The 25,640-nt window shown below is 37.6% G+C and overlaps 2 protein-coding genes across 3 annotated transcripts in view; one reads left to right on the forward strand and one right to left on the reverse strand.

The window, feature by feature from the left end:
- Positions 1-25,640, reverse strand: part of LOC121639986 (Fc receptor-like protein 5) — a 907,115-nt gene that overhangs the window by 525,901 nt on the left and 355,574 nt on the right. The window lies entirely within an intron of this gene.
- LOC121640037 (GTPase IMAP family member 7-like) lies at positions 16,020-21,771 on the forward strand. 2 transcript variants are annotated; one of them, XM_041985708.1, is made up of 3 exons: positions 16,020-16,212; positions 18,186-18,279; positions 20,118-21,771. In XM_041985708.1, the coding sequence occupies exons 2-3, from the start codon at positions 18,273-18,275 to the stop codon at positions 21,233-21,235; spliced, it is 1,125 nt and encodes a 374-aa protein (XP_041841642.1). In that variant the 5' UTR covers positions 16,020-16,212; positions 18,186-18,272; the 3' UTR covers positions 21,236-21,771. The 2 variants fall into 2 exon arrangements, 1 of the variants encoding a protein (XP_041841642.1); XR_006010304.1 differs by lacking the exons at positions 18,186-18,279; positions 20,118-21,771 and adding an exon at positions 16,868-17,422.

Below are 25,640 nucleotides of genomic sequence, written 5' to 3' on the forward strand. Positions count from 1 at the left end.
CGTCTGGAATCCAGCTTTTAGGAGGGGGGGTACTGTTATAACCTCACCTGGCCAGGGCTGGTAGTCCTCCGCCAGCTCTACTCAGATTCTCCACACCTTGTCCTGATCTGCTCATCATGTTGCCTCTAGACACCTCCATATCCTGCCATCATAACGGAGAAATTATGGATATAGTCGGCTTTAATTAAATTAAAAATATTAACACAATTAATTAATGTCCATAAATTAAGTAATGCTGTTAACATTTTATTCTTGACATATATCTATATATCTATATCTATCTATCTATCTATCTATCTATCTATCTATCTATCTATCTATCTATCTATCTATCTATCTATCTATCTCTCTCTCTCTCTCTCTCTCTCTCTATATATATATATATATATATATATATATATATATATATATATATATATGTATATATACTGTACCATAAATACACAATTTGGCCCTTTCCATGTAGCTCGTCTTGTAAGTCGTTAAGCAACATGGTGATGGAAAACAAAAGAAGATGCTACATGTAGATCCCACTAACTGTTTATTTTACTGGAAACTGTAACATTTGTTTTAATAGAATATGGATATAACATAAATAAAATCTAGTTGCTATTAAGACTAATCTTAACTATATGATATGAGCTTGGAGCTTGGAGGGCCAAAGGTTAAATAAATTAATGTACAGTTCATTATATAAAACTTGTCAATTTTACTTTTTCACTTATCTGTTTTTATTTTGTCTTTGAGGTAAATCAATGAGTCGGCTGACAAAAAAGTTTCTACTGTTGTCAGTAAGAGTTAAAAAAAAATGCTGTTGTTTTGTTTTATTTATGAATAATATATTGAAAGAGGCCACCCCGGGGCCATCGGAATGAGGCCGGGGAAGACCCTGGACACGCTGGACGAACAACATTTCATGGCAGGCCTGGGAACGCCTCGGGATCCCCCTGGATGAGCTGGTCAATGTGGCCGGGGAAAGGACAGTCTGGGTTTCCCTGCTCATAGGGAGTTCCCAGTGTTTCTCTAATAGTTTCTAACTTGGATCTTTAGTGAAACCCTGTTTGATCCTTTTGGACATAAGAATCTCATCATAGCTTCACAGATTTTGAGGACAGTAAGCTCTGACATTTTTCCTCACATACACAGTATTTGACTAAAATAATGTTAAAAACAACACAACAATATAATAAAACTGTAGAACAGCAAATCACACAGCCAGTATAATCAGTGGTATCAGATCAAATCAGGAGAGAGTATCTGATAAAAATCTGATTTAAAAAGAGAATTAAAGGAGGACATTAACTACTGACCTGTTTTTTTCAGGCAGCTCATTCCAGAGTTCAGAGGCTTTGACTGCAAAAGCTCGGTCACCTCTTGTCTTTAATCGAGCCTCTGGTATAACTACTCATCAAGGAGGAAGACACAAAGTTTGCTATAAAAAAAGAGGTTTATGTTGTATTTATACTTGTGGCATCTTGGTCTCCTTTGCTGTCCTGGTTTACTTTGCTGTTCACCCCTCATCCGCAGCTGCCCCCACGACCCGACTCCGGATAAGCGGCAGAAGATGGATGGATGGATGGATGGATATTGAAATATGAATATATAAATAAAACAAAGAAACAAAACCTCATGTCGCTCATGAAGAATGCAGTTTTTAGCAAAGCATAAAGCAGAATGTGTGTATGCCAGTCATACTGAACTTGTAACAGCAATAATCCACCTTTTACCATAGTTTTGGTGTTTAGAGAACGTGGTGTAGACATAAAAATACAGTTCACTGGTTAAAATGTGGGTGGATTATGAAAATGAAAGAATTTTATTAAATGTAGCCAGTGTGATGTAACTGCTTTCCAGTTATTGAGCATCTGTGTTTCAAAAGAATTTTATAGGAAGATGCTGAACCATGATAGAGAGGTCTGTGTTCTGACTATAGCTTTAGAAAAGAAACCTTAAAACAAGGACAGTCCATTAGTTACTTAAAGTAAGGTGAACTTGAAGTCATCATGTGTGTTAAGAATAAAACCACGATTTTGTGATAATCTGTTCTAATTTATGTTTCATCACCACAAGAGGGCAGAGCAGTTTCTCTATGAGTCATACAGAAAGTGAAAGTAAACTAAAAATATCCTGTCAGTGGAAGACAAAAGACGTTACCACCGAACACTAGACATTGAAGCTGGTAAGTTAAGGTTTCTTATTAACAGCATTTTTGTCTAACTGTCAACATCAGGTGGCAGCAGAGAAGACTGGAAGCTTATGTTTTGGTAAAATGTTCCTCAGCAGCCTCCTGTGTGACAGGATGAGTCCTGTTTGATGCAGCTGCAGATGTTAATCATCTGTCTGTGACATCATGAGATCATATCAAATGTTCACATTTGGAACATTAATTTGGGAAATTTAGGAGGGTTTGCTGCCAAAGAGTTACTGATAGTTTAATCAGATATCATAGATCACTAGCTGGTATTAAAATGTTGGTTTCACCAAAAATGCCATTAACTACACCTCACCAGCCTCTAGATGGAAGCACAGACCAGTATAAAGCAGAGTGGATTTCAGGCTTCTTTCTCCACCTCTCTGCCTCCATCTCTCAATATATATGTATATATGTATATATATTTATATGAACAAGTTAGCTTAGCTTTGGTCATTTATCCATTCATCCATCCTCTTTTTCTCTCCTTCATCAATTTTTTTTTGTTCCTCCCCGTCCCTAATCTCCTCATCCTCCCTCTTCATCTTGGTCCCTTATTGCTTTTCTAACCTATCCTATTCCTCTTTGTGTCATTAATCCATTTATTTTCAGGAGGGAGGGGGTGAAATCTTGGTGATACCCTCATCCTGAGTCTCTTATACCCACTACATCATCATGAGCCTTATCAACTTCATCTTACCATAAATGTTGTGTCGTGGTCCTTGCTCATGAAATGATGCTTTGAAGAGGAACAAGTTGTCCGTCCCAGTGTCGATGTCATATGTCTCTCAGCAGAAGAAAACACCTTCCTTTTAAGAAGTAGGACTCATAAAATTAAACTATTATTTGATGCTCCAGATTTCTTTTGCAGAATTCTCCACACCGAGGACAATGAATCTCGAAATTAAAGAGTGAAAAATGAAGGCCAACAGGATCTGTTTACAAGAACAAAACATTTTATAACTAAGATAGGTTATTGTAGGAAACTGTTCAAAAGAAGGAATCACTTTTAAAACTTACTTCTCCTGAATATCACTTGTAAAATTTCACATCAAGGTTTCAAAACAGAAGTCATCCTTAAATGTAAAAGTTGCTCTGCTTACCATTTTTATTTCATCCTTAACTACATTTTTCCTTTAAATTGTTGAAAAGTATTCTGTAGATTTTGAATGAAATAAAAAAAGACATTGTTTTGTTTTGTGTCTTTTTTAATCCTTTCTTTTGGTATTTTACTGTCCCATCTTATTTTCATTTTTCATTCTAAATTGTTCATTTAATACATATTATTTGTTTTTATGTTTCATTTTACAAGTTAAAGAAAATCTAAATAAAAAAATACATAAGTAGACTACATCAACTTGAACAACAGGAACTGATTTTAAATACAGCTGCCATGTTTGTCAAACCACAAATTAAAATGGATAAATCATTTAAATTGATTTAATTTTCATCTTTAATCGGTGAATTGAAAATAGTAAAAGCCACAACAGCAATCTGAGTGGTGACTGGGCAGCATGAGGACTTGTAGAAGTGGAGGAAAAGACATGGACAGAAACGTCTCACATGGACGACGTCCAGCCAGCCGTTACATAAGATAAAAACATTCCTGTTACTGCATCTGATCTCTCTGATATTTGCACATTAAAAACAAACACACCAGGAAAGTTGTTGAAAATGGAAAAAAATGCATTTGCATTACAGCAAATAGGCTGAATGACATCAGTAAGAAACTTTTTTTGTTACTGAGATAAATTAGTGATTTTTTATATTCTTATTACAGACTACTGATACTTTTCTTAAAGTAACATCTCTAACAGAAAAAACAGTCAGTATATTAAGCTTAACTTGATACATTTAAGTGAAATCACTTACCTCTGACTGCTGTCTCTTGGGAAACTGGGTGTAACACTCATGAAACTGGGAAGTTTAAGGTGAACTTGATCTTTTTCAGTCATTACATCTGGATGAAGTGATTTGAAGAAGTTACAGAAACAGCAAAGAAAAGTTCCAAGAAATAATCTCTTAGATTTCTGAGATCATGGAAGGTGAGTTGAGACATTTTTTCTTTGTATTTTGTTGTTTGGTATTTGTTGGTATGAGTGTAACATATAATTTGTTGTTTATATTCAGAGGTTCATGATGTACAAAAGATTGGTTTTTACAAATAGTTAAGAAATAATAGCCATGTTCACTTCTGTTCCACACAGACAACTAGATTTCAGTAGGGGAGACCGGGGACAGTTGTAACAAGTTTAACATTTCTGTCTCTAATGTTAAGCTCTTTTAACCCATTGTGTTCAAACGGCTATGCAAACTAGCTTCAAGTGTCTGCTAATAAATGGCATAGAAATTTCCTGTGCAGCACAAACAGAAAATCTATGGTTTGATCTCAAACACAACGAATGAAATGTTACCACTGACAATAGTCGCGGTCAGTTGCAACATCTAACATTATGAAATGAGGCCCAAATATTTCACCAATGTGATGTGGTCCCACAGCATAAAAGTTAAAGACGCACAATGTAAATTTCCAACCAATTTCTGGAGCCGTCGTTTTCCAGCAGCATCCAGAGGCTGAGAAATCACACTATACACCTTTTTCATCCAGGATATCGCATGTTTTGCTTCACACGCTAACAAACAGATAAAAACAAACCGGCTGTTCTTGAGAGCTCGCTGTACAGATGGGATATAAGATGGAGGCTGGATTAGCCGTTGACGGGGAGGAGCTTCCATTAGGAACATTGCAAAAGTTCTGTCGTGAGTCTTTAAACTACACTAACATCTTAATCACGTTGGTTTGGTTTGCTTGAGTAAAATGCAGGTGAAAGCAAACTAAACCAAAGTTGTGAGGATTTTCTGATTTCCCCACCCCACGAACAAAGTCCCCTAACTATCCTGGTGCAAATGCGCCCTGAAACAAAATGTTCTCATTCAAATTACATTTTCTATACCGTTACAACCTACCCCATGATAGCGTGTTACAACTGACCCCAAGTGTGTTATCCATGAGCTAGCTGGCCAAACAGCTAACAACTAAAACATTATTACAAATAACCTGCTTGAAAAACAGCTAAACAGACACATAATCAACATGATATACGTTTGACAAGTTCAACTACAAAGCAAGCTGTGTAGTCACAAAAATAAATTGAACAAATAAAATTACTTTCTTACCTCGAAATCATATTTTCCCTCATAACTGTTGCTGTATTTGCCTCAAGGCAATCATTTTCACATGCACACTAAGGACTAAACTGAACATGTGCAGAGTGAATTAGATGATTCTTAACTTCTCTCTGATTGGAGCAATTGCAAGTGTTACAACTGACCCCGGTCTCCCCCACTACATGCTGATCATTCTCTATCCTAAACTGAAGAACCACAAGAAGAACTGGTGAAGAAATTGTCTTCTCTCTTTTACCCTTTCTGCTGTTTTTCTGATCCTCTGAATGATAATTAATAATTAACAAAAAAATATGCCTTATCGGTATTAATTCAACTTTCATTTGTCAGTCTCAAGTCTTTCACTTTGTCTTTTGCTTTCTTACATTTTACACTTTACCTACATGTAAATGTAATGGATACTTGTAATCTGGTATTTTCTACAACCACATACAACAAACATATTCTATCCTGTATGTGTATTAAAATAAAATATGGGCTGAAAGACAGCAACGGTGAATGAAAAAAAGAATCCACTACCTGAGAAGGAGCAACCGAGTTGAATTCAGTTGCTGCTGTACTACTACTACCAATTTATATACTGAGTGTAGCATTATTGCATTAACATACCACAATGTGCCTTACTTAGGAACTAAAACACATTAAATATGTGCATTAATTATTCATTTTTAACTACTGTTGTCTTCTAGCACCAGACTTGCGGATTGTCCTTCTAGGAAAAACTGGAGCTGGAAAAAGCAGCTTGGCTGAAACTGTATTTGGAGAGAGAGTGTTTGAGATCAATCACACTTCAGTCTCTGGAACAGATCAGTGTCAGACGGCAACCAGAGAGGTTCATGGAAGAAACATCACAATGATCGACACTCCTGGGTTCTTTGACAACCGCACGTCTGAGGACAGTCTGAGATCTAACATAACAAGGTGCATCATGGAGTGTTCTCCTGGCCCTCATGCTTTCTTAATTTTACTTAAAGTGGAAAAATACACAGATCAGGAGAATGACATGATTTCTAAAATCAGAAAAGCTTTTTCTGAGGAAGCTTTCAGATATTCTGTAGTTGTCTTCACTCATGGTGACCAGCTCCCTGAAGGAATGCAGATTGAAGAGTTTATCGGTGAAAATGAGGCTCTGCTTGATCTCCTGGAAAGATGTGGAGGTCGCTGCCACGTGGTTGATAACAAATACTGGAAAAACAACCAGCAGGATGAATACAGAAACAACCAGCGGCAGGTAGAAAATCTACTGAACACAATAACAGAGATGATGAACCAAAACGATGGAGGTTACTACACCAATGACATGTTAGAAGCAGTGGAGAGAAGAATCTTAGTAGAGGCCGAACACATTCAGTCCTCATCACCAAATATGTTGTGGGAAAACATCATAATTAAGGCAAAGAGTAAAGTCTACAATTTTCTCAAAAATGCTGCAGGCATTACAACAGGAATGTTGTTGGGAGCTCTGCTTGGTGTGCCTGTAATGGTCGCTAAAGTTGTCACAGCACTGCAAGGTATGGGAACAGTCCCAGATCCTAGGAGAGTGGGAGCAGTAGCAGCAGGAGCAGCAGGAGCAGCAGGAGCAGCGGGAGCAGCAGGAGCAGCGGGAGCAGCAGGAGCAGTAGGAAGTGCAGAACCTAGATTGGCATATGCAGTAGTGGGAGCAGCAGCAGCAATAGCAGCAGGAGCAGGAGCAGCAAGAGGAGGTGTTATTGGGCATCGTGAAGCAGTCAAAGCAGACTCCATCAGAAAGGCTGTAAGAAACACAGCGGATGCTGTTACTGAGCAGGCTGCAAAGCAAATTATAAACATGTTTATTACAACACAGCAACAGTAAAACAAAGAAGACGAGTCTCTGAAACAATAAGCTGGAGTTTTGGCTTTGGTTAGTGTACGCCATTAAAATTCTTCTAATAATATATGACAGTAAGAACAACTTCATCTTCAAAATACAATGATTACCACCCTTAGATTATCCTTAACTAGATTCAATTTCTTTTCTTAACCTGTCAGACATATTAATGGTATAGTCAAGATATTTCCTGTTTTGTTTTGGTGGTTTTGGTTTTATTTGGTTAGTTGGTTTCTGTAATTAACTGTTATGTGTGTATGTTTACACATAAGTAGGAGGCTTAATGTTGTTTTCTGCATATATGATGAAACCAAAATGTGACTAAAATGTTTAGTGTAAAAAAAAAAGATGTTGCCATAAGAGACAAAATAATGTACTTTTGTATCTTGGAGTGCTGTTTAATCTTCATGTGTACTTTTGTGTAACGATGTCTTGTCTGCTTGTCTTGTTAACTTTTAAAACTGAACTCTGACAGAATGAATCATGTTTGATGTTCGTGATGAAGCAGCTGTTGTGTTAATCATCTGGCTGTAAACATAATAAAGATTATACAAACTCTTGACATGTTTGGAACATTTATTTTAGATATTTAGGACGTCTCACTGCCTGATATCTGACATCATAGCTTGTTTGTTGGGTATTAAAATATGGGTTTTAATTTCTGTTTTCTGGGTTGTGTCAGACTCATTTGTACATTAAGACACAGCTGAAAAACAAAAGTGAAATGAAAAGAAAAGAAATGACTGTTTTCTGAAGCTGTTCAGTTGTTCATTCCTCACATAAATGCAGTGGGTAGAAATCACAATATTCATAATAAAAATATAGCAGTTTAGTTCTAAGATGTTTTGGATCTAGGCTTAATCTTACAAAATGAAAGTACTAGAGTAGGCTACATGTTTTAAAAGTCTCTCTGAATTATAAATGTGAATCCAGAGGCCTCTTAAATTCTTAATTAAATAAAAAGGGGCTTAACAACGCCCCTACAAGTCATACAGAAAGTGAAAGCATCATAAATATAGACTGTTGGTTGAAAATAAGAGGCAGTACCACTGGACTTTCACAAATCCCACTTCTGACATCGTAGCTGGTGAGTTAAGGATACTAACCTACAGCATTTCTGTATAAAAACTCTACCAAGTAGAAAAGATTAGAAGCTTATTGGTAAAATGCTCCTCAGCAGCCACATGTGTGATATGATGAGTCATGTTTGATGGATGTGATGCAGCAGCTGTTATTCTGTTGTGGAAGATGATATGAACTGTTTCCATGTTTGAAACAATAGTTTGAGGTACTTACGAGGGCTCACTTCCAAAGATGGGAAAAAGGTTAATAGTTTTATCTGACTTTACAGACCATTACAAAACAGTTTGTGTTTCACCTTCTGTTTTCTTTCAGTGTTGTTGTGTCAGACTCAGTTGTAGAAAGACAAAGCTGAAAAACAAAAGGGCTTTTTGACATTTTGAATTGAGGTCAGTTTCCCTTAACCCTTTCATGCATTTAAAAAAAAGAAAAAAGTAATGACTGCTAGGAACCCTTGGAGATGTCTTGAAGATCCAGGAGGCAGACCCGTGCAAATTTTAATGAAGATTAACTAAACTTACAGGAAAAAAAAGACTAGCGAAAAAACCCTTAACATGGTGTAGTGGAGTGGGATTCTCTCACCTCAGTTTCCTCACTCACACATTGCCTTTGCAAGGTGTAGTGCATATGGCACTGATTGCTGGGCGGAGTAGATCGCCTTTATATCCAGGCAGGTGTTTGTCCCTGCAGTAGGTGCTGTATGCTGGCAGGTTGCGTGCCAGTGTGAATATCATCTCCCCTGCAATCGTAAGTTTCATGATTTCTGTCCTTCTCTGTTGGGGCTGTGGCAGCCATTGGTAGTTACCAGTGATTGTTTCTCTGCAGTGTTGCAGTCCACTGGCTGTCCAAGCCGTATTGAATGCTGCATTCCATGCAGTTTCTCTTTGGCAGTGTACTGCTTGACAATCGAGTTTGGTGCAAGGGCAGTTCATCCAGACCTGCCACAGTACTCCTGGCCTCTTCTTTCCCCCTCCCCATGGGAGGTGGGTATAGCTACGGGTAAGACGGCATTTGCTCAGCAGGCAGAGCAGAACTTTAGCACGTCCCAAGCTACCCCACCACTAAGACTATCCCGCTCGCACCCTAAGGGTGGCAGAGGAAGGCCCCAGCAAGAGCCCCCTGGGGTCACGGGGCACAGGCACCGGTGGGCCAAGATCAGCAGTCGTCAACCCCGCCAGGCACCAGTCAACCATGGTGGCCAAAGAGAAGGGCCCTGAGTCCCATTAGCCCAGAAAGGCAATCCACCCCCACCCCAAGGCAGAGGGCCTGCTCCATGCCCAGGAGGATCAGGTCCCCCGAGACAGCCACCCTGTGAAGGTCAGCACCAACCCAATGTTCAAGCCACACACCCTGGGAAGCAGAGTACCATCTACCACTTGCCCACTGCATTTGTCAATCCAATTTTACTTTTTTTTTTTTTAATCCTTATTGCATTTATTCTACAAATATATTTCATAATGTTTTGTCGTCTTTATGAACCCCATCTATTCTCTATATGTGATGTGGCATTGTTTTATGTGCAAGCCTTTAAGAACTACACAGGGTCTTTATGATGATGCCACTTATTGTGACGCAGGCAGGAAGTAGTAGGATCCCAAACAGAGATGTGTATATATGCCTATATCGCTATAGATATTACTTCATTCTGCTCCTTTTTGGGTTAGATAATAGCTGTTTTTTAACAGTTTGTTTGTGATATTGTTGTTCAAAATAAATAAAAAATACCAATATAAATATATCAATCATTTTAATAATCTCCACCTTGTCTTGTTTTTTTTTGTTCTTTAGGGCAGCTGCTTTACAGAAAAGGCAAGATGATGATGGAAATGAGCAACAAGAAACAAAACAAAGGCTTTAAAAGCCAGTCTGCAGACAACAAGCCAAAGGATGAGTCCAGCAATAAGACCAACAACAGAGTCTCCAGGAGCCCATGGCTTAAGTTAGCTGGAAGTGCAGCAGGAGGACTGGGGGAGGTTTTCTTAGGGTCAGGTGTTGCGGTTTTGCAGGACAGAGAGGTCAAAGCACCAGCAGAAGACACCACCAACAGTGCACAGACAGGACAAGAGTACAATATAAAAGTAAGTGTTTACAATGCATTCATGCCCACACCACCAGAGCAAGGAGCTGAGGGAAGAGATGCACAAGAGCCTGGAAAAGGAGTGACATCGAAGATTAAAACAGAAAGAGGTAAGAGGTGTTCATTATCTGCAGTGTCTGTAAAGTAAAGCATCTTCTATTTAAACCTCTAAGTAATGTAGTGCACTGACTGAGCTCATATTGGTGTTATTTGATTTGACAATAACATAATTTTGCCACAATAATAATTTTCTTCACCCTGCTGGAAAGCTTTTAATGCTTTAAAGCACTTTGAATAGTTTTGTGAAAAGATGTGTTATACATAAAAACATGCCTTGCTTTTCCAAAAGTAAACTGAAATGTGCAATTTGTACTAAACATATACTGCATACATCACTCTGTCATTTTGCTTCTGTAGTCCCACCAAGGATCGTTATTCCAGGTCCAGCTGGAACTCACAAGTGCATCAAAGGTAACAACATAGTTAGAGATGATTCATGTTTGCTTCTGAGCCAGGACTGACCAGTCAAACAACTAATTCACCAATAAATATAACACAATAATGTTTTGTTTTTTATTTTTAGTGCTAAAATCATACAGGATTGTGTTGCTGGGGGAAGCTGGGGCTGGGAAAAGCAGCCTGGGAAACAGCATATTTGGAGAGAATGTGTTCAAGATAAATCAACCTCCTAAACGCCGCAGATCAAGGGAATGTCAAGTTGAGGCCAAATCTGTTCACGGAAGAAGAATTATCCTGGTTGACACTCCTGATTTTGATGGCACAGACGGTCCGGAGCCAGACCTGAAGGACGAGATCCTGAGGGGTATCACAGAGTGTGCTCCTGGGCCTCATGCTTTTCTGATTGTGCTCAAATTCACTAAGCAGAAGAAGGCTGCCATTGAAAAAATATGCCAACTGTTCTCAGAAGAAGCTTTTAAATATGCTGCTGTTGTCTTCATTCTTGGTGACCAGCTTCCTGAGGGAATGAAGATCGAGGAGTTTGTGGATCATAATAAGTGTCTCAGTGATTTGGTAAAGAAATGCAGCGGTGGATATCATGTCGTTGATAACAGATGCAACCAAGAAAAAGATTGCAACCAGCTGCAGATCTTACAGCTGCTCAACACAATAGAGGAGATAGTGATGGAAAACAAAGGAGGATGTTACACCAACAAGTTGTTGCAAGCAAAGAAAGAAACAGGAAACACAACATCAGTGGGAAATCTGCCACAAGCAGAGACTGAAAATGAAGCTAACAACAGTGCCTGCAGGAAAATGTGGATAAAATTATCAGGGCCTGCAGGAGACGCAGTGGCAGAAGCTTTCTTTGGACCGACTGTTGGAGTTGTGCAGGAAACCTCTGGAGAAACATCAGCAGAAAAAGTGGTTGGAAGACGTTCAACAGGTACAGATGAGGGAGAAAAACTAGAAGCTGCAGCAGGATCTAAAGCAGAAGAAATAAACAAATCTAAAACTGAATCAGACATAAAATCTGAAAAAGAGGAGGAAGCAGAAGCAACAAATGAAGCAGCGGAAAATGAAGCCACAAAGGTAGGGGACATAAAAGAAGCAAAAGAAGCTGGAGAAGAGGAAAGAGAATTTATTAAGAAAGAAGATCAAGTAAAAGAAGTAAGATCATCATCTACAGAAAAAGTTGCAACAACCGGATCAACCATGTCAGCAGCAAGATCAAAAGTTGCAGCATCAGGATCAGAAGCTGCAGCAACAGGATCAACAACGTCAGTAACAAGATCAAAAGTTGCAGCAACAGGATCAACAACGTCAGCAACAAGATCAAAAGTTGCAGCAACAGGATCAAAAACGTCAGCAACAAGATCAAAAGTTGCAGCAACAGGATCAACAGTTGCAGCAACAGGATCACCAAATGTACCATCAGGATCAGAAGTCGCAACAACAGGATCAGCAACATCAGCAACAAGATCAACAACGTCGGCAACAAGATCAAAAGTTGCAGCAACAGGATCAACAGTTGCAGCAACAGGATCAACAACATCAGCAAAAGGATCAACAACGTCAGCAACAACATCAAAAGTTGCAGCATCAGGATCAGAAGCTGCAGCAACAAGATCAACAACGTCAGCAACAAGATCAAAAGTTGAAGCAACAGGATCAACAGCGTCAGCATCAAGATCAGAAGCTGCAGCAACAGGATGCAGCTGCTGCAGCAACTGGATCAACAGTTGCAGCAACTGGATTAGCAGCCTCAGTAACAGGATCAGCAGCAGAGCTCAAATTCGTCGTGGGAGTAGCAGTAGTAGCTGCGAGGGGATCAAAAGTGATAATCCCAAAAATGCAGTGGTTCATAAAAAAAATTAAACAACTTCGTGGTCTTTTAACTGACCTGAAGGAGCATGGTGGAGTCATCCTTCTGGTGGTGGTTTTCTATTTGTTGCTAGCATTATCTTTCTGTGCCAATGTACCAGCTGCTGGAACCAACCTGCTGTCATCTGGAATCCTGGAATAATGTTCTTGTTGATAGTTTCTTTGTTTTTGATCATATAGAATAATAATACTACACAGCAACCTATGCTTGTTTTAAGTCCAGAGGACAACAACACAAATGATTTAAAAAGATCAACTTGGAAATAGTTATATTTGCACAGGTTATATAATTCATTCTGATTCATGCAGAGTTTAAAGGGAGCCTTAACAACCACTGCTAATTCCTAGAATGTCAAACAAGTGAAACCCTCTCACAAAGACAAAGTCTGCATGTTTTATCCAGTGTTTTATAATATATAACTAAACCTCTGTTTTATGGCCTTGGAGTGAGACTAGTTTTTATGAAACAGCCGAGGATGTGAATGTTTATTTCCTTTTTCTTTTCCCTTCTTTTCTACATCCTGAATTAGTATCTTATTTACGACCAATCCATTATAATGAGAAAAAATATAATGTTTCTCTACATATCTGTGTGGGCTTTGTGCCACCTGGAGATTCATCAGTTGTATATTTTGTTTTAATGTTTTTCTTAAATTGAACAGCTTCGGTTAGTTTGTGTCTCCTGCTTTTCAACTTTTTGTTGTATTAACCTTTGTATGAAAAAAGGTTGCTTTCCTATTTTAGTACATCTATCTCTTCACAACAGCAGTATAACTATTTTCATTTTAATGCTACTATATTTGACAAAATTACCTTGGTTGTTTTAATATTTTTTCTGTTCATTTTATTTATTTTTTTTTTATTTTTTTGAGCAGATAATCTTAATTTAATAGATTAAAAGTTGAGGGACACATGATTTTCTTTATTTCTTCTCTCTTCTCTAATCTGAATGTGTCCATCTTTTATGAAACATGTCACAACAATAAAATGGTGTAAAAAAATATTCTGGTATATTTTTTTCTGAATCCCCTGACTGATCTGAAAATCTGTTTAATACTAAAATAAAAAATGTGCACATCAAACAAACTTGAGCTCATCTCAATAAATGTATCAGTGATAATGCATAGGTTTGGAAATTTTCCTTGGAAAATATTTCTTTTATCATTTAGTGTTTATATTATTGTATCATTAACCTATTAGTGATATTTATAATAACATGGCTGTACTGAAGTTTAATGTGATGAAGATTTAACTTTAATATTAAATTTTTCTGTAGTTAAATCCAATTAAAAAATCCAAACCTTGTGTGACAACTAAACTGCAAATTTAAATTATGACTTGAGAAGTAGTTATGTAGAAACCAAAGTCCTCAGCACAGTAAATACGTTTAAGATGAAACTTTTTAGACAGTTTAATCCAACAGTTTCATTTTGGTCAATTGCATCCTTGATTGTTCGTCCTTTAGGGAGCTGATCATCATGAGTAAAGGTTGTGAATTTCTGTTTCTTAGAGAAGCATTGACATTTCTGTCATGTCTGATCTGTCATCAAAACCAGAGGCCAGCAAAAAAAAAAAAAAAAAAAAAGCCTTAACGAGCGATTAAATACATTAACAGCATTAATTAAGCACTGTGTTAACACGTTAACACCCTATATATATATATATATATATATATATATATATATATATATATATATATATATATATATATATATATATATATATATATATATATATATACACACTGCACCATAAATACACAATTTGGGCCTTTCCATGTAGCTCGTCTTGTTAGTTATTAGGCAACATGGTGATGGAAAACAAAAGAAGATGCTACATGTAGATCCCACTAACTGTTTATTTTACTGGAAACTGTAACATTTGTTTTAATAGAATATGGATATAACATAAATAAAATCTAGTTGCTATTAAGACTAATCTTAACTATATGATATGAGCTTGGAGCTTGGAGGGCCAAAGGTTAAATAAATTAATGTACAGTGAATTAGAGGTAATTCATGATATAAAACTTTTCACTTTTACTTTGTTTAATCTGTTTTATTTTGTCTTTGAGGTAAATCAATAAGTCGGCTGACAAAAAGGTTTCTATTGTTGTCAGTAAGAGTTAAAAAAAATGCTGTTGTTTTGTTTTATTTATGAATAATATATTGAAAGAGGCCACCCAAAGAGGAAGACCCTGGACACACTGGAGGGACTACATTTCGTGGCAGGCCTGGGAACGCCTCGGGGTCCCCCAGGATGAGCTGGTCAATGTGGCCGGGGAAAGGACAGTCTGGGTTTCCCTGCTCATAGGGAGTTCCCAGTGTTTGTCTAATAGTTTCTAACTTGGATCTTTAGTGAAACCCTGTTTGATCCTTTTGGACATAAGAATCTCATCATAGCTTCACAGATTTTGAGGACAGTAAGATCTGACATTTTTCCTCACATACACAGTATTTGAGTAAAACAACATTAAAAATAACACAACAATATAATAAAACTGTAGAACAGCAAATCACACAGCCAGTATAATCAGTGGTATCAGATCAAATCAGGAGAGGGTCTCTGATAAAAATCTGTTTTATAAAGAGAATTAAAGGAGGACATTAACTACTGACCTGTTTTTTTCAGGCAGCTCATTCCAGAGTTCAGAGGCTTTGACTGCAAAAGCTCGGTCACCTCTTGTCTTTAATCGAGCCTCTGGTATAACTACTCATCAAGGAGGAAGACACAAAGTTTGCTATAAAAAAAGAGGTTTATGTTGTATTTATACTTGTGGCATCTTGGTCTCCTTTGCTGTCCTGGTTTACTTTGCTGTTCACCCCTCATCCGCAGCTGCCCCCACAACCCGACTCCGGATAAGCGGCAGAAGATGGATGGATGGATGGATATTGAAATATGAATATATAAAAAAAAAACAAAATAAATAAAACCTCATGTCGCTCATGAAGAATGCAGTTTTTAGCCAAGCATAAAGCAGAATGTGTGTATGCCAGTCATACTGAACTTGTAACAGCAATAATCCACCTTTTACCATAGTTTTGGTGTTTAGAGAACGTGGTGTAGACATAAAAATACAGTTCACTGGTTAAAATGTGGGTGGATTATGAAAATGAAAGAATTTTATTAAATTTAGCCAGTTTGATGTAACTGCTTTCCAGTTATTGAGCATCTGTGTTTCAAAAGAATTTTATAGGAAGATGCTGAACCATGATAGAGAGGTCTGTGTTCTGACTATAGTTTTAGAAAAGAAACCTTAAAACAAGGACAGTCCATTAGTTACTTAAAGTAAGGTGAACTTGAAGTCATCATGTGTGTTAAGAATAAAACCAAGATTTTGTGATAATCTGTTCTAATTTAAGTGGCATTACCACAAGAGGGCAGAGCAGTGTTTCTATGAGTCATACAGAAAGTGAAAGTAAACTAAAAATATCCTGTCAGTGGAAGACAAAAGACGTTACCACCGAACACTAGACATTGAGGCTGGTAAGTTAAGGTTTCTTATTAACAGCATTTTTGTCTAACTGTCAACATCAGGTGGCAGCAGAGAAGACTGGAAGCTTATGTTTTGGTAAAATGTTCCTCAGCAGCCTCCTGTGTGACAGGATGAGTCCTGTTTGATGCAGCTGCAGATGTTAATCATCTGGCTGTGACATCATGAGATTTTATCAAATGTTCACATTTGGAACATTAATTTGGTAAATTTAGGAGGGTTTGCTGCCAAAGAGTTGCTGATAGTTTGATCAGATATCATAGATCACTAGCTGGTATTAAAATGTTGGTTTCACCAAAAATGCCATTAACTACACCTCACCAGCCTCTAGATGGAAGCACAGACCAGTATAAAGCAGAGGGGGATTTCAGGTTTCCTTCTCCACCTCTCTGCCTCCATCTCTCAATATATATATATATATATATGTATATATATATATATATATATATATTTATATATATATTTATATGAACAAGTTAGCTTAGCTTTGGTCATTTATCCATTCATCCATCCTCCTTTCATCTCCTTCATCAATTTTTTTGTTCCTCCCCATCCCTAATCTCCTCATCCTCCCTCTTCCTCTTTGTTCCTTATTGCTTTTCTAACCTATCCTATTCCTCTTTGTGTCATTAATCCATTTATTTTCAGGAGGGAGGGGGTGAAATCTTGGTGATACCCTCATCCTGAGTCTCTTATACCCACTACATCATCATGAGCCTTATCAACCTCATCTTACCATAAATGTTGTGTCGTGGTCCTTGCTCATGAAATGATGCTTTGAAGAGGAACACTTTGTCTGTCCCAGTGTAGATGTCATATGTCTCTCTGCAGAAGAAAACACCTTCCTTTTAAGAAGCAGGACTCATAAAATTAAACTATTATTTGATGCTCCAGATCTCTTTTGCAGAATTCTCCACAACGAGGACAATGAATCTCGAAATTAAAGAGTGAAAAATGAAGGCCAGCAGGATCTGTTTACAAGAACAAAACATTTTATAACTAAGATAAGTTATTGTAGGAATCTGTCCAAAAGAATGAATCACTTTTTAAAACTTAATTCTGCAGAATGTCACTTGTAAAATTTCACATCAAGGTTTCAAAACAGAAGTCATCCTTAAATATAAAAATTGCTCTGCTTACCATTTTTATTTCATCCTTAACTACATTTCTCCTTTAACTTGTTGAAAAGTATTCTGTAGATTATTTGAATGAAATAAAAAAGAAGACATTGTTTTGTTTTGTGTCTTTTTTTAATCCTTTGTTCTGGTATTTTACTGTCCCATCTTATTTTCATTTTTCATTCTAAATTGTTCATTTAATACATATTATTTGTTTTTATGTTTCATTTTACAAGTTAAAGAAAATCTAAATAAAAAAATACATAAGTAGACTACATCAACTTGAACAACAGGAACTGATTTTAAATACAGCTGCCATGTTTGTCAAACCACAAATTAAAATGGATAAACCATTTAAATTGATTTAATTTTCATCTTTAATCGGTGAATTGAAAATAGTAAAAGCCACAACAGCAATCTGAGTGGTGACTGGGCAGCATGAGGACTTGTAGAAGTGGAGGAAAAAACATGAACAGAAACGCCTCACATGGACGACGTCCAGCCAGCCGTTACATAAGATAAAAACATTCCTGTTACTGCATCTGATCTCTCTGATATTTGCACATTAAAGACAAACACACCAGGAAAGTTGTTATAAAAAGAAAGAATTTCTTGACATTACAGTAAATATATTAGATGACTTTAGTAAAAAACTTTCTTTATTATGAGATTAAGGAGTTATTGTTTATATTCTATAAAGTAGGATCTCTAACAGAAAAACAGTCAGTATATTAAGCTTAACATGATATATTTAAGTGAAATCACTTACCTCTAACTTCTGTCTCTTGGGAAACTGGGTGTAACACTCATGAAACTGGGAAGTTTAAGGTGAACTTGATCTTTTTCAGTCATTACATCTGGATGAAGTGATTTGAAGAAGTTACAGAAACAGCAGAGAAAAGTTCCAAGAAATAATCTCTTAGCTTTCTGTGATCATGGAAGGTGAGTTGATACACTTTTTTTCTTCTTATTTTGTTGTTTGGTATTTGTTGGTATGAGTGTAACATATAATTTGTTGTTTATATTCAGAGGTTCATGATGTACAAAAGATTGGTTTTTACAAATAGTTAAGAAATAATAGCCATGTTCACTACTGTTCCACACAGACAATTCAGTAGGGGAGACCGGGGACAGTTTTAATAAGTTTAACATTTCTGTCTCTAACGTTAAGCTCTTTTAACCCAGTGTGTTGAAACCGCTGTGCAAACTAGCTTCAAGTGTCTGCTAATAAAAGAAATTCCCTGTGCAGCACAAACAGAAAATTTATGGTTTGATCTCAAACACAATGAATAAAATTTTACAACTGACCCCATAGTCGGGGTCAGTTGTAACATTCCTTGGGATGAAATGTAACATAATGAAATGAGGCCCAAACATTTAACAAATGTGATGTGGTCCCACAGCATAAAAGTTAAAGACACACAACGTAAATTTCCAACCAATTTCTGGAGCCGTCGTTGCCCAGCAGCGTCCAGAGGCTGAGAAATCACACTATACAACTTTTTCATCTGGGATGTCGCATGTTTCACTTCACATTCTAGCAAAAGGATAAAAACACACCGGCTGTTCTTGAGAGCTCACTGTACAGATGGGATATAAGATGGAGGCTGGATTAGCCGTTGACGGGGAGGAGCTTCCATTAGGAACATTGCAAAAGTTCTGTCGTGAGTCTTTAAACTACACTAACATCTTAATCACGTTGGTTTGGTTTGCTTGAGTAAAATGCAGGTGAAAGCAAACTAAACCAAAGTTGTGAGGATTTTCTGATTTCCCCACCCCACGAACAAAGTCCCCTAACTATCCTGGTGCAAATGCGCCCTAAAACAAAATGTTCTCATTCAAATTACATTTTCTATACCGTTACAACCTACCCCATGATAGCGTGTTACAACTGACCCCAAGTGTGTTATCCATGAGCTAGCTGGCCAAACAGCTAACAACTAAAACATTATTACAAATAACCTGCTTGAAAAACAGCTAAACAGACACATAATCAACATGATATACGTTTGACAAGTTCAACTACAAAGCAAGCTGTGTAGTCACAAAAATAAATTGGACAAATAAAATTACTTTCTTACCTCGAAATCATATTTTCCCTCATAACTGTTGCTGTATTTGCCTCAAGGCAATCATTTTCACATGCAGACTAAGGACTAAACTAAACATGTGCAGAGTGAATTAGATGATTCTTAACTTCTCTCTGATTGGAGCAATTGCAAGTGTTCCAACTGACCCCGGTCTCCCCCACTACATGCTGATCATTCTCTATCCTAAACTGAAGAACCACAAGAAGAGCTGCTGAAGAAATTGTCTTCTCTCTTTTACCCTTTCTGCTGTTTTTCTGATCCTCTGAATGATAATTAATAATTAACAAAAAAAATATGCCTTATCTGTATTAATTCAACTTTCATTTGTAAGTCTCAAGTCTTTCACTTTGTCTTTTGCTTTCTTACATTTTACACTTTACCTACATGTAAATGTAATGGATACTTGTAATCTGGTATTTTCTACAACCACATACAACAAACATATCGTATCCTGTATGTGTATTAAAATAAAATATGGGCTGAAAGACAGCAACGGTGAATGAAAAAAAGAATCTACTACCTGAGAAGGAGCAACCGAGTTGAATTCAGTTGCTGCTGTACTACTACTACCAATTTATATACTGAGTGTAGCATTATTGCATTAACATATCACAATGTGCTTTACTGAAGAACTAAAACACATTAAATATGTGCATTAATTATTCATTTTTAACTACTGTTGTCTTCTAGCACCAGACTTGCGGATTGTCCTTCTAGGAAAAACTGGAGCTGGAAAAAGCAGCTTGGCTGAAACTGTATTTGGAGAGAGAGTGTTTGAGATCCATCACACTTCAAACCCTGGAACAGATCAGTGTCAGACGGCAACCAGAGAGGTTCATGGAAGAAACATCACAATGATCGACACTCCTGGGTTCTTTGACAACCGCACGTCTGAGGACAGTCTGAGATCTAACATAACAAGGTGCATCATGGAGTGTTCTCCTGGCCCTCATGCTTTCTTAATTTTACTTAAAGTGGAAAAATACACAGATCAGGAGAATGAGATGATTTCTAAAATCAGAAAAGCTTTTTCTGAGGAAGCTTTCAGATATTCTGTAGTTGTCTTCACTCATGGTGACCAGCTCCCTGAAGGAATGCAGATTGAAGAGTTTATCGGTGAAAATGAGGCTCTGCTTGATCTCCTGGAAAGATGTGGAGGTCGCTGCCACGTGGTTGATAACAAATACTGGAAAAACAACCAGCAGGATGAATACAGAAACAACCAGCGGCAGGTAGAAAATCTACTGAACACAATAACAGAGATGATGAACCAAAACAATGGAGGTTACTACACCAATGACATGTTAGAAGCAGTGGAGAGAAGAATCTTAGTAGAGGCCGAACACATTCAGTCCTCATCACCAAATATGTTGTGGGAAAACATCATAATTAAGGCAAAGAGTAAAGTCTACAATTTTCTCAAAAATGCTGCAGGCATTACAACAGGAATGTTGTTGGGAGCTCTGCTTGGTGTGCCTGTAATGGTCGCTAAAGTTGTCACAGCACTGCAAGGTATGGGAACAGTCCCAGATCCTAGGAGAGTGGGAGCAGTAGCAGCAGGAGCAGCGGGAGCAGCGGGAGCAGCAGGAGCAGTAGGAAGTGCAGAACCTAGATTGGCATATGCAGTAGTGGGAGCAGCAGCAGCAATAGCAGCAGGAGCAGGAGCAGCAAGAGGAGGTGTTATTGGGCATCGTGAAGCAGTCAAAGCAGACTCCATCAGAAAGGCTGTAAGAAACACAGCGGATGCTGTTACTGAGCAGGCTGCAAAGCAAATTATAAACATGTTTATTACAACACAGCAACAGTAAAACAAAGAAGACGAGTCTCTGAAACAATAAGCTGGAGTTTTGGCTTTGGTTAGTGTACGCCATTAAAATTCTTCTAATAATATACGACAGTAAGAACAACTTCATCTTCAAAATACAATGATTACCACCCTTAGATTATCCTTAACTAGATTCAATTTCTTTTCTTAACCTGTCAAACATATTAATGGTATAGTCAAGATATTTTCTGTTTTGTTTTTGGTGGTTTTGGTTTTATTTGGTTAGTTGGTTTCTGTAATTAACTGTTATGTGTGTGTTTACACATAAGTAGGAGGCTTAATGTTGTTTTCTGCATATATGATGAAACCAAAATGTGACTAAAATGTTTAGTGTCAAAAAAAGATGTTGCCATAAGAGATAAAATGATGTACTTTTGTATCTTGGAGTGCTGTTTATTCTTCACGTGTACTTTTGTGTAACAATGTCTTGTCTGCTTGTCTTGTTAACTTTTAAAACTGAACTCTGACAGAATGAATCATGTTTGATGTTCGTGATGAAGCAGCTGTTGTGTTAATCATCTGGCTGTGAACATAATAAAGATTATACAAACTTGACATGTTTGGAACATTTATTTTAGATATTTAGGACGTCTCACTGCCTGATATCTGACATCATAGCTCGTTTGTTGGGTATTAAAATATGGGTTTTAATTTCTGTTTTCTGGGTTGTGTTAAATTACTACAATATACTTAACATTAAACTAAATGTGTTGTAGAACCTTAATGAATTTCTCATTCTTCGTGCCTTTTAAATGTCATAGATACAGATGGGATATTGTATTCTTACATTTCGCAAACAAACATATTACAGTCTATGTGTATAGCAGTAAAATATAAAAAGACAACACTGTATAATAAATTTGGGTTTAATATAGGATAAATTGACACATATAAAGTCAAAACAAGATACAGTTTTGAACAGCAGTATATAAATAAAAAAGGTTGTAATATGAACACATCAAATTACAGCAGTTCTCTAATTAACCCTCCAATCTGTTTTGAACAGTGTGATCATTTTATGCATTTTGGATCCTTCGTAACAGTGAAATAACCAAGAAATATAAAATAAAGCCATGAAAAGATGATTAAAGGATAAGTAAAAGTCACTAAAACTACTGAAGATTGAAGATGGTGGACGCTGTTTGTTTGTAGCCGGTTGGGTGTGTTTTAAATAAGTTTTTAATACGTTTTACTGTGTTTTTGTGCTAGATTTAACGGTCCGAGTGAACTTTATTGGGTTTTGTCTTTCTCTTGGGTCTGTACGTCTTTAAACCAGACTGTCGAGCGTTGATTGCCAACCCAGTTGGTCGTTTCGCTAGCTTGCTAGCCTGCTTGTTTTTAGCCGCCATGCACACCAAGGAACAAATCTACCGCCTGAAAACAAATAAAACCATTGCAGACTTAAAGAAGGACTGTCATGATCAGTGGGAGAACCCAAGGAGAGGAACACACGGTTAGTCAGTGATGAGTGTTTATTTACAATAGAATGTGCACGCAGGTGAATCCCGTGAGACGTGAAGCTGGCAGGCAGGCAGGCAGGCAGGCAGGACGAGGAACAGGTTTGCAGACAGGCAGGCAGGCAGCACAGGTCTGGTAGAGAGTTCAGGGTCAGGAGCTTCAAACAGAACAAGAATACGGTTAGTATAAAGGATTCAGGACTTAAGACTGGGATTAGTGCCGAGCTGGTTACCACAAGAGCAGTACGATCCAGCGAAGACTAGACGTAGTCCAGGAGTCTTTATGCTTGTCCTCTAATGAGCCAGAAAGTGCCTTTAAACAATCGCTGCACATTACCTCCATCACTACACTCCAGGACACTGTTGTATGGGACCCTCTTTCTTGTCCACGACCTTCATCCTGCTCTACCCCTAACAACCTGCTGCTATTTTTAAGAACAACTTTAAAAGTACTCCTGGTCCCTATAACCATTTTATCTCATTTGAGCATCTGTGTTTTTTCATATCCTGTAAAGAGCCTGTGTTTGTTTTAGTTATTTATAGACCCCCGGAACCCAATAATGCTTTGATTCAAGAACTCTCTGATCTGTTATCCCAGTGTGACCCTCTACAACAAAGTGTTGATTCTTGGTGATTTTAATATTCACATCTGTTGCCCTTCTCACTCTTTTACTTCTGATTTTATTGAAATTATTGACTCCTTTAATTTAACGCAAGTAGTTCACTTTCCCATTCACTCTAAGGGCTGTACACTGGACTTGGTTTTATCCTTTGGCCTCAACCCGGGCAATTTTTCAACTAAGGATATCTGTGTGTCTGATCACAAAGCTGTTTTATTTAATGTTATTTTATCTCCAAAGTCTGTTACCCAGGGTTTTCCTTTCCGATCTCGTGTTTTTAACTCTTCTGCCTCTAGTTTTTCTCAGCTTTTTACCCCAGCTTCCTCGACTGCTCTTAACACAGATTTTAGCCTGGTAGAGCTGGTCTCTTCTTTTTATCAAACCTCAAACTTAAATATTGTTGCTCCTTTTAAAGAGAGAACGCCTAACTTAATTTCCCAACCCTGACTCAATGAACACATCCAATTGTTAAAGAGGATTTGCAGGCAAAATGAGAGAAGATGGAAAAAGTCCAGGTTAAATGTATTTTATCTTGCATGGAAAGAAAGTCTTAAATCCTATCAACAAGCAGTCAATGAAGCGAGGACAGCTTCTTATTCTAACATTATTATAAAAAATCAATCCAATCCTAGAGTTTTATTTAAGGTTTTAGACTCAATTACTAACCCCAAGCCCTGACATTTTAATGATGCATCTACAGAACAGTGAGAACTGTTTTTAAATCACTTTGTTAAAAAGGTCAATGACATAAGAAATCAAATAGTTGCTCCGAGTCACACCATCACTGTAAGAAGAGAATTTCACAAGTGTTTTAATTGTTTTACTAATTTTACTCCTTCGTCTCTCTCCTCTTTAGCTGATGTTTTATCTCACATGAAAACAACCATGTGCAGTCTTGATGTCATACCCACCAAATTCCCCCAAAGATGTTTTTAGCACAGTTGGGCCCAGCATTTTATCCATCATTAACCTGTCCTTGTCCAAAGGTGTTGTCCCTCCTTGTTTTAAACATGCTGTGGTTCAACCTGTTTTAAAAAAGCCTCATTTAAGCATTGATGAGCATTATATGATAACAACTTTAGACCGATCTCAAAGCTTCCCTTTTTATCCAAAGTTTTAGAGAAGGTTGTTTCTAATCAGATTTTAGGTTTTATAAATGGAAATGACATCTTCGAGAAATTGCAGTCTGGTTTTAAAGCACTACACAGCACTGAAACAGCTCTCCTCAAAGTCTCTAATGACCTTCTTTTAGCCTCAGATAGAGGAAAGAGCATCATTTTAATTCTTTTAGATTTGAGTGCTGCATTTGATACCGTTGATCACGCTATTTTAATTGATCATCTTAAAACCTGGGTTGGCATCACAGACACTGCACTTGATTGGTTTTACTCTTATCTTTTAGATAGAACCTTTGCGGTCACCATAGGTGACCATATCCACTGTTATGCGGACGACACACAGATATACCTTCCACTGAGACCAGGGGACACTGGAAGCCGAGCTGCTGTGTTAGAGTGTTTCAACGATGTGAACAGTTGGATGGCACAAAACTTTCTACAACTCAACAGTTTTAAATCTTGAATTATCTTAATCAACCCTCCTCACTCCACCGCGCATATTGAAGACAGTCTCGGTCCTCTCTCTTCTAACATCACCCCCTCTGCCTGAAACCTAGGTGTCATATTTGATTCCAATATTAATTTTCATCTTCACATAAAGAAAGTCACCCAGTCCTGTTTCCTTCACCTCCGCACCATTAGTAAAATCAAACCTGTCATCTCCCAGCCCGATTTAGAAAAAGTTATCAATGCTCTAATTTTCTCCAGACTCGACCACTGCAACCCCCTCCTCTCTGGTCTTGACAATAAATCCCTCTCTCGCCTCCAACTTGTTCAAAACGCAGCAGTTCGGCTTCTCACTGGTTTTAGCAGAAGACAACATATTACATCTGTTTTAGCCTCACTGCACTGGCTCCCTGTACGTTTTAGAATTGATTTTAAGGTTTTACTGATTACTTTTAAAGCTCGTTTAGGTCTGGCACCCGGCTACATTACTGATTTACTGACACCCTATGAGCCTTCCTGCAGCCTTAGATCCTCAGGCAGGTCCTTTTTAGCTGTGCCAGGGTCGAAACTCAAGACCAGAGGTTACCGAGCTTTTTCCGTCCGAGCCCCTCGACTCTGGAACGACCTGCCTGAGGAGATAAGGCTGACACCATCAGTATCATCTTTTAAGTCACTTCTTAAAACACACTTTTATCGACTGGCTTTTTTTATAACATTTTTATTTACTTTATTTATTTTCAAAATGT

Source organism: Melanotaenia boesemani, chromosome 5, assembly GCF_017639745.1.
Source record: "Melanotaenia boesemani isolate fMelBoe1 chromosome 5, fMelBoe1.pri, whole genome shotgun sequence".
Classification (NCBI taxonomy): Eukaryota; Metazoa; Chordata; class Actinopteri; order Atheriniformes; family Melanotaeniidae; genus Melanotaenia; species Melanotaenia boesemani.